This window comes from Opisthocomus hoazin, chromosome 6 (genome assembly GCF_030867145.1).
Source record: "Opisthocomus hoazin isolate bOpiHoa1 chromosome 6, bOpiHoa1.hap1, whole genome shotgun sequence".
In the NCBI taxonomy this organism is placed as follows: domain Eukaryota; kingdom Metazoa; phylum Chordata; class Aves; order Opisthocomiformes; family Opisthocomidae; genus Opisthocomus; species Opisthocomus hoazin.
In genome coordinates, this window is record NC_134419.1 from 25,704,229 (window position 1) to 25,717,352 (window position 13,124).

The 13,124-nt window shown below is 39.8% G+C and overlaps 1 protein-coding gene across 2 annotated transcripts in view; it reads right to left on the minus strand.

Moving 5' to 3' along the window:
- The window catches only part of NR5A2 (nuclear receptor subfamily 5 group A member 2), a 99,791-nt gene that overhangs the window by 45,162 nt on the left and 41,505 nt on the right, over nucleotides 1-13,124 (minus strand). For both annotated transcript variants that reach the window (XM_009934851.2, XM_075422304.1), the window contains one exon: nucleotides 980-1,099. In XM_009934851.2, coding sequence (XP_009933153.2) covers nucleotides 980-1,099 — 120 coding nt within the window. The remainder of the gene's footprint in view (nucleotides 1-979; nucleotides 1,100-13,124) is intronic.

Consider the following 13,124-nt stretch of genomic DNA (forward strand, 5'->3'; position numbering starts at 1 on the left):
TGTAAGCAGATTCCATAACATGCAGACACAATGACATATCGTAGAAAAAAGAGCTCTTTTACATGTGTGTATAAATCGAGGCCATTCAGTTTGCAGCTGCTTAAATACCAATGGGCCATCATTTGTTTTCACTTTGGATGAGGAACATAATATACAAGAACACTTTGCTTCTCTTTGATACTGTGATTTTTTTTTTCTGTTAAAACCAGAATAAGAATCTTAGGAATAAGGTTCTTATTTTACTGTCAAGTTCTTTGTGCTTTGGAAAACATGAGGGAGACAAAACTTTCTATTTCTTTTGGGTTTACTCACAGTTTTTCTAATATTTGCCACATTATTTCTCTTGTATTTTGGGAGATCTTTGCATCTAACACCTGAAAATTAACCCTTGGAAAGCTGTGCAGAAACTGCAGGGTACATACCCTGAGACAGCTCCTGAGACAATAGCTGCCTTTATAGCCTATGGACTGAATAATTTTCCTGGCATTACATGTCTCAGCTCCCCAGTTTCTCACACATATGCATACTTCTCTGAAAGTAAGATATTTCTGAGGTAGTAGTTGCAGGTTCTCTAGGTTTCTGACCCAGCTAGTGATTCTTTTGAGTAAACCACAATTCTGAAGGGAAAATAAGCTATAATTGCTGAGACATAAAGCATCAGGTTTGGGAGTTTTGTTGTTGTTGCTGTCAGAAACAATTTAGCCCCAAGGAAATACAACTTCTTGAGAAACACTGCTGCTGTTTTTCAATCACTGAAGTATACAAGTATATTTGAGAAGCAAAGTGCATATGATTATATCTGCTTTTATAAGTTTAACTGTAATCAGCAGACTAGGAACAGAGTGCACAAGTCATTTATCTACATTATTTGTGGAGAATCTCCGAGAACACAGGAGTGCTTCTGACCTAGCTAAACTCCTGCTATTTTGAAAATGGTTATTAAAAAGCCATCAATACTTCTCTGAGACCACATACTCACTTGTTGCCCGGTAACCAGAAGGATGGAGCCTTCCTTCCCGTGCACCACTTGCCGGTAAATGTGATCTAGAATTAAGAGTTCACTCCAGCAGTTCTGAAGCAACTTCATTTGGTCATCAACCTGTAAAGCAAACATGAACGTTGGTGGCATCACTCTGGGAGTAAGTCTTATATCACACTACAGAGTCAGTCCTTCTTCAAGCACCTGGTTAATGTCATGAGGACAGAAATGCTATCAAACAATAGCATTTGACAACGAAGTATATCACTAAACTGACTCCTATTGCAACTGGATTACATTCAGCTGTATTCACTTTAAAGGCTGAAAAATAATGAAGATTTCCATGGAAATGGGAGAAAAAAATTCACAAATTAGTGGAAGGTAGACTATGAATTTAAGTCATGGTAAGCATTAATATCCTCTGGACCTGTTCTTACTGAATTTACTGATTTCTTCCTGAAATCAAAGACTTTGACTTCAGACATGTGTCCTGGCAGCGTTGATGTGTACATTAGCCTTGCTACGATTAAGTGTCCCGCGTGGATGTGGTAATAGCATGTATATAGTTAAAAGGACTCTAAGAACCTGCATAGATAGCAATTGCTGAACAGATTGAAAATGCTATAAATTAGGAGAAGTTAAAAAGAAAGTAGCAAAGAGAGTATTGAAAGTGCAGAAATGCCTAGAATTTCTGAGCCATGGAACTATTAAAATTGTTTTTCAGGTGTTCTAATTGCAGTCACTTTACAACTAGATTTGATAATGCACAGGAAACTGCATTATAAGGAGCAATCTTGCATGAGCTGAATTAGATAATGCAATAGATGTTTTCAAATTTTCTCAGCTATGACCAAGTGATTTTTTTAACTTGATTCTTTCAAGCTTGCTTTCTGGATGTGTGGTAGAAAAGTTTGTTGCTAATAGATTTTTGTAGTATCACCTGTGAAAGTTACCTAGTATTGTCTCCCTCTTTCCAGTCATTTGCCATGTAGCTCAGACTTTACATCTTAAACATCGAAGTCTCTGCTTGCCTCCTCTCATTCCTCTTAATTTCCCTTCTTCCCACTCACAGTCTTCTCCCAGCTGTTCTTGTCCCAGTTTATTCCCCTAAACTATCTGTCTCAGGGTATTCCCTCTTGCTGGACTGTGCAATCTAATGGAATCAGGAGAGAAAGGGAGCAGACTAGCACAAAGCCACTGGGGAGAAAAGGGCAGAAAAACTCATGTGCAGCAGATCACATTCTCCCGCACAGCCTGCACTAGGACTCTCAGTTTTGCTTTTACCTGCTCCGTGGCTGCAGCAGGTATCTGTGCTGGGAAACCGCACAACTCATTCCCTCCACTACTGCTTTACCTAGAGGATGATATATTTTTCATGGGGTTTTGTTTTTGTTTGTTTGGGGCTTTTAATTTGATTTTTATACCCTTCTCTTTGCTTTAAAAAAAAAAAAAAGAAAAAGAGAACAAGGAAAACTATATGCAAATATCTATGCCAAGATCATAAGGCTGCAAAATCAAGCACTATAGAATTAGTTAATGCTTATATTAAGACTGTCTGTCCTATTTTTATTTTATCTTCAACCTGTGTTTGAGTTATAACAGATTTTAGTGCATAGACACAAAAGGGCTGAATTAGTATTGTGCAAACACTTTCGGTTCTGATAGTTCAAACGTTTTGCATGCTTTGGCTTTCCAGTATTAACAATGCTCTTTTATCACAGTTGCTGTTCTGCCTACAGTCACAGTTAATACACATGTGCTCAGATAACCGCTGTAAGCTATGTATCCTTTGGCAATAGAGATGGAGGAATGAAAGAGGTGTGGACACTGTAGGTGGATATATTACTAAGTCAAAGTAAAGCTAGTGCTATCACAAATTCAGCCTTGCTCTGTCCCTATGCTGTCTGTGCCCATGATAATTAATTTCTGTTCAGATAACAGAGCAAGGCTGATTTTATACTAAAGATCTCCCTTCCTCTGCCCACAATGTGTATTTGACTACAAAACCATTTCTACCAAGTGACTTGTTAGCTCAAGAGAAGACAGTAAATTACCACATTGATACACTCCCTACCAAAACTTGGGCCAGGTTTAAAATAAGGCATTATTTGAAGAAAATGTTTGAAATTTACAGATTCTAGTACTCTTGCTTTTTACGTGAAACTGTTTTGTGATCATTTTCTCCTCTGTACAGCAAGCTGTTATCAAAAATCAAATAAATAATGCTAACATGATAATTTCATTCAAAATCAGCATTTCACACAAAGCTATCACATCTTACATCTGAACGAAACAAACTGTGAGACAGTGTAAACATTCAGCATCCATGTCAAACAACTGATACCTGAATAAGAGGTCAAGCATTTGATTATATTATGAATGACATATTTCCAGCTAACCCATCTCTCTCAGCCACAGGCTTTTGAAAACAAACTACACTTTACAGATCTGGCTTTTTGAAGGCCCCAACAGCAGCTAGTCTTCAATCAAAGCTTACCTCCCAAGCTTTATCATATCATTACCGAGCCAGTGCTGTGAGAACAGTATGAGATGGCAAAATCACCAAGAAAAATGTTTTGCACATAGTCTGTTCCTGCTGTTCTACAAGACTCATAAAACTAGCAACAGTGAACATCTGCTAGTGGTTCACAAAATCTGCTTCTCCATATTCACTGTAATTTAACCACTGAAAGCCTATAAAATGGATAGCATAAAAAGCACAATACAGATTCGAAACACAGTGTTGCCTTCAGAAGACTATTCGATCCAGCTGCTTTTGCCATTTTAAGACAGCTTGCAGGGTAGCAGAATGCTTCCTAGTTAGCACTAGGAAGAAACAGAGGTGGCTTTAAGGAGGGTCCTGGGTTACTAAAATGTAGGGCAAGAGATCAATTCCAGCCTTCTTCTGAAAGGCATGTAGATGAGGAAAAACACATACTTTATCTCTGCTAAACCATACGAAAAGAAAAATAGAAAACAACATACATCACATTGAACAAAAATGGTAACACATCACTTCTTGTGTTAGAATGAGCTGGTAAACTTTATGACGTGTAACTTCAGCCAGAACACAAACACCTTTGTGTTTGTGTGGCACGTCCATAAATGAGTTTCAGAAAGAATATTATCTGGCAAAATAAAAAAATCAGCCTTTCACCAAAACAAGTATGTGCCTGAAACTGATCCTGAAGGCAAAGAGGTTTAAATTTTGGTGGCTGAACTGGAGAGTGAGTTCTGAAAAGGAAGGTCCTCTGCATAAAAAACACCTTGTGGACTTCAGTCTTCTGGCTCCAAAGCCAAAGCATGCTAGTCCACCACTAACAGGGTAAGCAGGAGAAAAGATAAGATTCTGTCACCAAGATAACTTAGCTCCAGTCTGGGACTTTCCTATAATCAACATAATTTTCAATTGTAGTACACACTGAATTAGAAACAAGCTCATAAACTTGTACTACTGGCTAAACTTTGAGGTTTTTCAGTTTGTGGAGATCTTCAAGAGTATTATCAATGCTTTAAAAACAGCATGAAAAAGTGCCCTTTGTCCCAACTACTAGGAATGCTTACAAACAATAATTGAACATCATATGGCCAACAACTGGCTGTTGCAAGAACACTCCCCAAATTTGCAGCTGCTCCCTGCCATAACAGAACAATGACACAAGGATAATGTAACCCATGTCTTACCTAAGCAGGTTGTCAAATGAGATAACCATTTGACAGCTGTCTAGCTTTGTGCAGAAGCCTGAATAATTACTGTGCCCAGTTGGTTAAATTTAGGTCCCCTTTGGCCAGTGGCATTCAGATAAAGACACACCAATGGGACCAGGATAACTTCAAATGGTTGCTGAAGAAATGGCGCTTAAGGAAAAATGCAGAGGAAGCTAAGGGAAGGTGTGTGACTCAAAATAAACAGGAGATCGTTTCCAGCACACAGGGTGGCATGAAAGAGTAATAATGTTATGAATATGAAAGGAGTAAAACATCACACTTGTAAAACTGCTGCTAAGTGACAACGGAATCAAAGAGAAGGAGTCTTTGAAGGAGGGAAATGGGGAGGCAGTGCAGTGAGAGAAGACAGAAGGGAAGTTGGATGTCAGGTAAAACCTTGAAGGTGAGGATGATGAGATCGGATGAGATGCAGACTTAAAGGGTTTGTGTGACAGCAAGTGACGATGCTGGGGCAGAGGAGGAGCAACTACTTTGCTTTAGAGAAGCTGAGGATGGTGGTTGTTGCCACCACAGGCAGAAGTCCCAGAGGTGAAAGTGGGCATGTGCATTGTCTACTCTTTCAAACAGTAGGGATAAAAAGGTAGAGCAAGGGATAGCTTTCTGATAGCATTAATACATGGCAACAGGTAAATCTGATTTCCTATACCAAAATCCTATTTACCTATGCTTACAGTGAGGAAGAGGAAGCATGTCAGACTTTGGAGTCATCCATAACCTTGTATCTCATGCTGTTGGGGCTACTTGTAGCATATTCCCCAAGTCATAAGCTGGAAGACAAATGGTTGTTGCCACAACCACCCAGTGCCATCCCACTGTGCTGCCTGCTAACTACCGAACTAGCTGAAATGAACGAACCTAAAAGCATAGCTCATTATGCAAAAACAGTCTCCCAGCACCTCGAATGCTGATAGATAAACAGGTAGACATGGTGAATAAGACACAGCGCAGCCAGTTTGCCCATGCAATATCCACTAACAGGTGTTTTGCGTACAAGTGGATGGCAGGGTGCAGTGCAGTATATTCTGATAAGGTTTTAAGATTTTTGTCCTTCCCGTGTAGACCTGGCAATGTATCTTCAGTGACCTCACGGTAGAAATGTGCACAGTATAAGCATTAATTGATGATATTTCAGTATTGTGACCCCTGTGAAAGAAACCTTTGGTGCTCTCTCTCTCTTTCTCCCCCACCCCAGGAGGGAATCACTGCTTGCACTGCCTATTTATCGCAGCACTCGGGAAGGGCTGGCTGCAGCCTGCATGCTGCCCTTGTTGTCCCAGCCATTGGCCATCCCAGCTCTTCTCAGTAGAGCACCAGAGCAGAAGTGCTGTACCGCTGGGTTGGGAGGAGTTCACTTGTCTTTGGGCAGGAATGGATGAAGGTGGGTCACAGTGCAGTAACAGAGTCTATGCCCCAAGCATGTGAGGGTCACTGTGCTCACTACATTAGCTTACTCTTCATTTTCACTACAAAATAGTGTTCCCCATTTGAAACTTGAAAAAAATCAAATGTGTGAAAAGAGAGAGACAAAGAGATGTGCCCCCTCCACCAAGTCCATTGACCTTTTTTGCCAGGTGTCTTAATAGTACCATGGAGCCTGGTGGAACTGTGACACTTTGTTGTGTCCACTTTGAAAGGTTCAGTATTGCTTATCTGCACAGTGAACTTCATACTGTTAAATACCTGAATACAGGTTTGAATATAGAATTCCCTGGCAACAGGCCCAAATTCCTCCACTGCCAGCTGGAATTATAAGGGGACTTTAAATTGCTTTTCTGAGTTCTCTGCTAACAAGGATTAGAAAACAGGCATGCATGAGAATACATTTAGATGTGTTTTGGTTTGGCCTGGACAAATGCCAGGTGCCCACCAAAACCGCTCTATCACTCCCCCTCTGCAGCTGGACAGGGGAGAGGAAATATGATGAAGGGCTCAAGGGTCGAGAAAAGGACAGGGAGGGATCACTCGCCAATTACTGTCACGGAAAAAACAGATTGAACTTGGGGAGAACAGGGAGTTTAATTCATCACCAATCAAATCAGAGTAGGATAGTGAGAAATAAAACCAGATCTTAAAACACCTTCCCCCCACCCCTCCCTTCTTCCCGGGCTCAGCTTCACTCCCGTTTCTCTCCCTCCTCCCCCTGAGCGACACAGGGGGATGGGGAATGGGGGTTACGGTCAGTCCATCACACGTTGTCTCTGCCACTCCTTGTCCCTCAGGGGGAAGACTCCTCACACTCTGCCCCTGCTCCAGCGTGAAGGTTCCTCTTACGGGAGACAGATCTCCACAAAATCCTCCAACGTGAGTCCTTCCCATGGGCTGCAGCTCTTCATGAACTGCCCCAGCATGGGTCTCTTCCACAGGGTGCAATCCTTCAGGAACAGGCTGCTCCAGCGTGGGTCTCCCATGGGGTCACAAGCCCTTCAGGCATCCACCTGCTCCATCATGAGGTCCTTTCCATGGGCTACAGGTGGATATCTGCTCCACTATGGACCTCCATAGAGTGCAGGGGAACAACCTGCCTCACCATGGTCTTCATCACGAGTTGCAAGGGAAGGCTCTCTGCTCCGACATTTCGGGCACCTCCTTCCCTCCTTCTTCTTCACTGACCTTGGTGTCTGCAGAGTTGTTTCTCTCACATCGTCTCACTCCTCTCTCTAACTGCTATCTCACCCAGAGTTCTTTTTCTCCCCTTTCTTAAATATGTTATCACAGAGGCGCTACCACCGTTGCTGATATTGGCTTGGCCTTGGGCAGTGGTGGGTCCGTCTTAGAGCCAGCTAGCACTGACTTTATCAGACATAGGGGAAGCTTCTCACAGCTTCTCACAGAAGCCACCCATATAGCCCCCGCGCTACCAAAACCTTGCCACACAAACCCATAACAAGATGCAACTATTCGTTTGCATAATTTATCTCACCAATATAATGCAAGCTACATAGGATATTTCCAGGAGTGGAGGAAATAGACTCTCAATTTGAATTGTAAAGCTCTAAACCTGAGCTCTGTGGTGACACACTGTCTCTTAGCAGGACAAAAAGATGGTCTAGGGTTGGGGATAAGGGTGTCACATTTGTCTGCTAAACCCAGGGCCCCCGCTCAACTGGGCCCTGAGCTTTTGGTACGAGACTCTGTGGAAGTTTGTCAGGCTCGTTGAGGCCTCTGTTGACACTACAATACACAATCATGCATTATCAATTGTAGTTAAAGGAAGGACTTATCTCAGAAATGCTGGTTACTCATCAGAAAAACTATTTGTGCTGATGTTATATATGGGGAAGGCTAGTGCAACACAAGAGTGGTATTGTTATAGAGTGTCTGCTTCCCACAGCACAGAACGTTAATCATTATAAACTTTTGTTTTTTCTGAAGAAGAACACTGAAATTGCCAAACAGTAAAATGAAGAATAATGTGTATGCTTTGCTGAAATGCACCTTAATCTTATCAAAACCACACTGTGTCTTTCTTTTAGGAAAGTGTTTCACAATATTTAGCATACTGTAACCAACAACTGCAGATTTATTACAGTTTTTCTTCTGAAGAGGTATTTTCAGCCTGACACTTGACGAATTACCCGTTAAAAGTTTCAGGGTCATGGTTTTTGTATTTTGTTATAAGTTAAATATTTTCCTTATAATTATTGCTGCAGATTCAGTTAAACAATGCACTCACCTTTTACCCAGTCTACACCTCCCTTTCTGAGAAGTTGGAGGATCCTTTTTCATCTGTTTTCATTTGCATCAACTTGCACTATAGCTTTGGGCTTTTCTGCTACTAAAAATTTAAAAGGGTATCTAATGATTAGAAAAAAAACCCCATGATTAAAATTTATGTGATAAAACTATGTTGGATTCAGCTGAATTGCTTTTACTTATACTTCTAAAAGTGAATGCCAATATAGAAATAACATGAAGCATTCATCTCATAGCGCCACTTTTAAATTCTACGGCCATTGAATAGCCATTTCCTAGTGAATATGAAGTGATTAAACATCTGTCTGAATTGTTCAGCCTGAAGCATACAGGTTCAAGGGATGGTTGAACTTTCTGTCAAATGTAGTTAGGACATCACTCACAAGTTATTGCAGACATATAGCTCAAGTTGTTACTCCATTTTCTTAAGCTATAGTGAAGCGAATCGCTCCACATCAAAGTTTTACAAGACAAGTGCACTCCAGAGGCTAATTTTTACTTCTGAATGCATGCACGGTTTCCAAATTGTTACATAGGTAGAGAAAGGTTTGGACTTTCCAGACGGGTTGCTGCTAACAGTGGGAATCCTTTTGTGCAAGGTTCCTGTCTAAAAGCAGCACGTAACAGCCAATGCGGTTTTGAAAGTAAATGCATGTAACTTTCAGAATCAGTGAATGCTCTAATAAAATGTGATTACTACCTATAACCTCAGTAATAAAATGCTACAGAATTTGAGAAAAAAATTATTTAATATGAACTCTGATTGTTCCAGCTCTTTACTAGAAACCTGTGTGCTATATAAAATTTCTAGGTAAAAGCAAGGAGTGATCTCTACAAGCCCGTGTTGGGTTAGATGACTGTGCTGTTGCCGTCTGGCACTAGAATGAAGTGAATATAAAATCTGTCCAAGTTTGGTAGCATTTTACATTTTTTCGTGATTCAAAAATGAAGAGAAAGATAGTTATACTTCAGTGTGTGCCTTTTCCTTCTCCTTTACATCACATAAAAAAGCTGTTTTAAAGGTGCAGTTGTGCTCAGTGTGTGCCTGTGTGTGTGTGTCTGTGTATGTGTGTATACCTCGTCTTCAACAACTTCTGAATCTATCTGTCAGTGTCAGCTCATTTCAACAGGGAGTTCATCTACCCAAGATATTAAGTTCCTACATGCCTCATGTGAATCAGTATCCAGACAGAGGAAAGTAACTGCTGGGCATCATGCTGAAAGAAAGACTAATGTGCTCACCTCTTATTCAACAGCAAAGAACCAAGAGAGAGGAAAAGGATCAAAATGCTTCATTAACTCCCTGCTCATGGAACCATTAGTATTTGGAATATCAGTCCACTTTTCAGTTTTTTAAAGGACGTAGATAAGGAATATATAGCACAAAGCAACATTATACCTTTGAAAATCCCCACATTTTTACCCTTCCAAATGTAAAGCAGTGGTGATGTGGTGCCCGTGCTCGGAACGGCATGTAGTGTTTCCTGCTTAGCAAATGTGCACGGGGAGAGTGATGGCTTTGCAACAGCTTCTCCCCTCACATGCCCCTTGGACAGCTATGTGTCAGATCACTGTGAAAGAGGGGATCAAAGCAGCAGTGACCAGCCATTTCCCATTTTCAGTGCTAATCTTCCACTGAAGTCAAAATACTTTAATAAGAAGCAGCCTTGAGCATCAGTTCACTCTCATCCCGTTTTCTTGCAGGAACAGAACACAAGGTGTGTGAGTCTAGGGGCCTCAGATTGCTGAAGGGAGTATGGACAAGCAGCAGATAGTGATCCTACTAAAGAATAAGACCGCTCTGCTTTTATGGATCTTTGGACTCCATTTAGAGAGTATTCCCCTCTATTAAGGAGAAGATAAATGGCAAATCTCAGTTCTTCAAACATCATATGAAAGGTCTGTTACACTAAACTTTGTGTGTGTGTAGATATTATATAGTGCATCAAATGCAACATAGAGCACTCCTACTTCTGCTCCTTTTACTCACATTCATCTCTGCAAACTGCATGAAAATTACTTACTATTTCACAGTCAGCATTGTTTCTGATGAATTATAAATGTGTTTTTCTTAGATTCTTTTTTGGATGTTCTTTTTTTTTCAACTGAAAATAAGAAAAGGATTTCTTTTTAGTCCCATCTGAAAATTTTGCTTACAATGCAATGTTTCTTCCCTGTCAAAGTGAATATAAAGATAAGGAAAGAGGAAAATTAATTCTTCTCAGTATCTGTTTCACAGGGTGAAGAAGGAAGTGCCTTCTCCAGGACTGGACCCATAGAACTGAACTTCAAAGTCCTACTTTTGTGAGTATCTCTACTGACGTTAGTACAGCATAAGTTTATGCATAGTTGGGTCAAGAATTTAAAAAAAATCAGATAATGCTATGTAGTTTATGTAACAGTTTTGGTACTAAAGCTGTTTTGTTCCCTGAAATACACATTTGTATTCTGTTCCCTCCAGAAATACACATTTTTTCTGATGTCAACAAACTAACTGCAAATATGTGCTGGGCCATATTCTTAACTCTTAACTTGCATGAACATAAGTCCTTTGACTTACACATAAACAAAATCAGAATTAGGCCCACTTGATTCATCATTAGCCTTGCGAGTATGATCTGCTTTTTAGGATGCACAATGTCCCCTGGGGAATCAGAAGACAAGACTGAGTCTAATAAATTTTATGGTACTGTTGATGAGTTTATTCTCAATATATTGAACCAGCAGTTTCCCTATTGTACAGCAGCCTTCAATTAACGTCTCTGTGGTCTTCTCCAAGTCACATATACTTTAGCATTATCTGAAATTATTTCTAATATGTAATGTTCCTTTCCTGTTTAGTGATTTGTTGGATATATTAGGATTTTATTTTTCTTACAGCTACTCCATTTTTCCAGCTGACACTTTTCTAAGAGTCTATAGGTAAACTTTACCTCCTACTTTAGCTCTCATTTGTAAAGTTTCTTAGAAAACAACAACACCAAATTTCAACACAGATCAATACAACACAGAGGGTTGGATTGTTAATATTAAAGTCCTAATAAGAACTAAATGTATTTTCAACAAAATAAATATTCTATTAAAACTCAATCAACTAAGTATAACATCGAAAATAATTTTAACTTGTGACACAAGAGACATGCTAATTGCAGGAAGACTCTTTACTATGGTAACAGGCAGGCAGAGTAATCTCTCAACACACTTGGGAGTCCTGTTCTTCCAAGTGCTGCGTGTCTCAGAACACTGTTTTTTTTGATGCGTTAACACAAGAGTTACTTAAAATGGCTCTTGTTTAAATTACACTATGTGGCTACTCTTCTGTTTAATAGGGTTTGCGTCTACTTCCTGTACAGCTGTTCAAGGTGGTGTGGAGTATGGGAAACAGGCAAACCATAAGAGAAGTATAACCTTACTTTTTTTAACAGGTGACACACCTACAAAGGTTGGTTTGTGTACAGAGCGTGGGACTGTATTCACAGTTATACCGATGGGAATATGCAAATCATCTTCTGATGCCATGACTAAAAAAGAGTTACTTTAACATTATAGCAGTGTAAATGAGAGAAGAATAATTGTCCATGTAAGTACTAGTGATACCCAGGGTTGAACACTGATAAACCACATAAAGAATCTAATATGTTGGATGTTCCATACCATTTTCAGTTATCATCAAATCAGCAGTTTTGTATTTTAAATGTTCATGATCTTTTGATTGCACAGCATTGCAATATTTTTCAGGAATTAAAATACGTTGGGTTATATTTTATTTTTCAAAGTCCTCTTAATACTTTTGACAAACATCCAGCTATGTAAGGGCAGATACTCCCCTCTGCCTGTACTTGAATCACTGAAACATATGGATCTGAAGTCTCAAGACTGGGAGCTATAGTGTGCTAAACAGGACAGAAAGTCACCTATAACGCACTTTTGGCAATAGAGGCTGGTGTTAACGTAAAACACTGCACTTGCCATACAAATGTATTACACTGTGTTTTCCCCTGTTTTGTAACAGAACAGACCAAAAAACCCCACAGTGAAAGCAGTAAGAAATCATGAGAAACTGTATCTTCAGTCAAGACATGAAAGGAGATGGTATACTGATGAAGAAAAAACACAGAAAGGTTGTCTTTCATCCCAAGGGCTGCAGAAGTAAGTCACTGGGGCAGAAGTTAAATGAGAAAGAGGACCCAATAATAAGGGAGAAAGTGAAAGAAAATTCAGCATTATGAATAGAGGTTGTCATGTATTAAGCCAGTATCCATCTGACGATAGAAAAAGTTGCTTAAAAACACCACCAAAGGAAGCTGAAGTCATACAAGAAGTTTGTGGAGAAGCAGTGAGAATCAGTGATGAATGATCCAATGAGCTACTGTACGTGGGAGTTATCCAAAAGACTTGGTACTTCTCTTTACAGCTTCACAGCATTGCAGGAGGCTCTCAGCATGCAGCTACTACCATCTAGTTCAATTCTTTCAACTATGAACACCGACTTCAAGAAAATCAGCTCTTTTCCCAAGAAAGTCAAATGTAAAAGAGCAGACAGAGCCATGTTATTAAAAATCACAGGAAGTGTTGATTGAATGAATGTTTAAGGAATAGGCGAGTGTGTATTAAAGTGTTTTTTCCATTTATCCTTTCATTTGGCTTTGTTTCATTTATTCCCACTTCCTGTTTCCTGTATTCTAATTTGGAAATCTCTGAAGTATCATTAAAATAACATTGT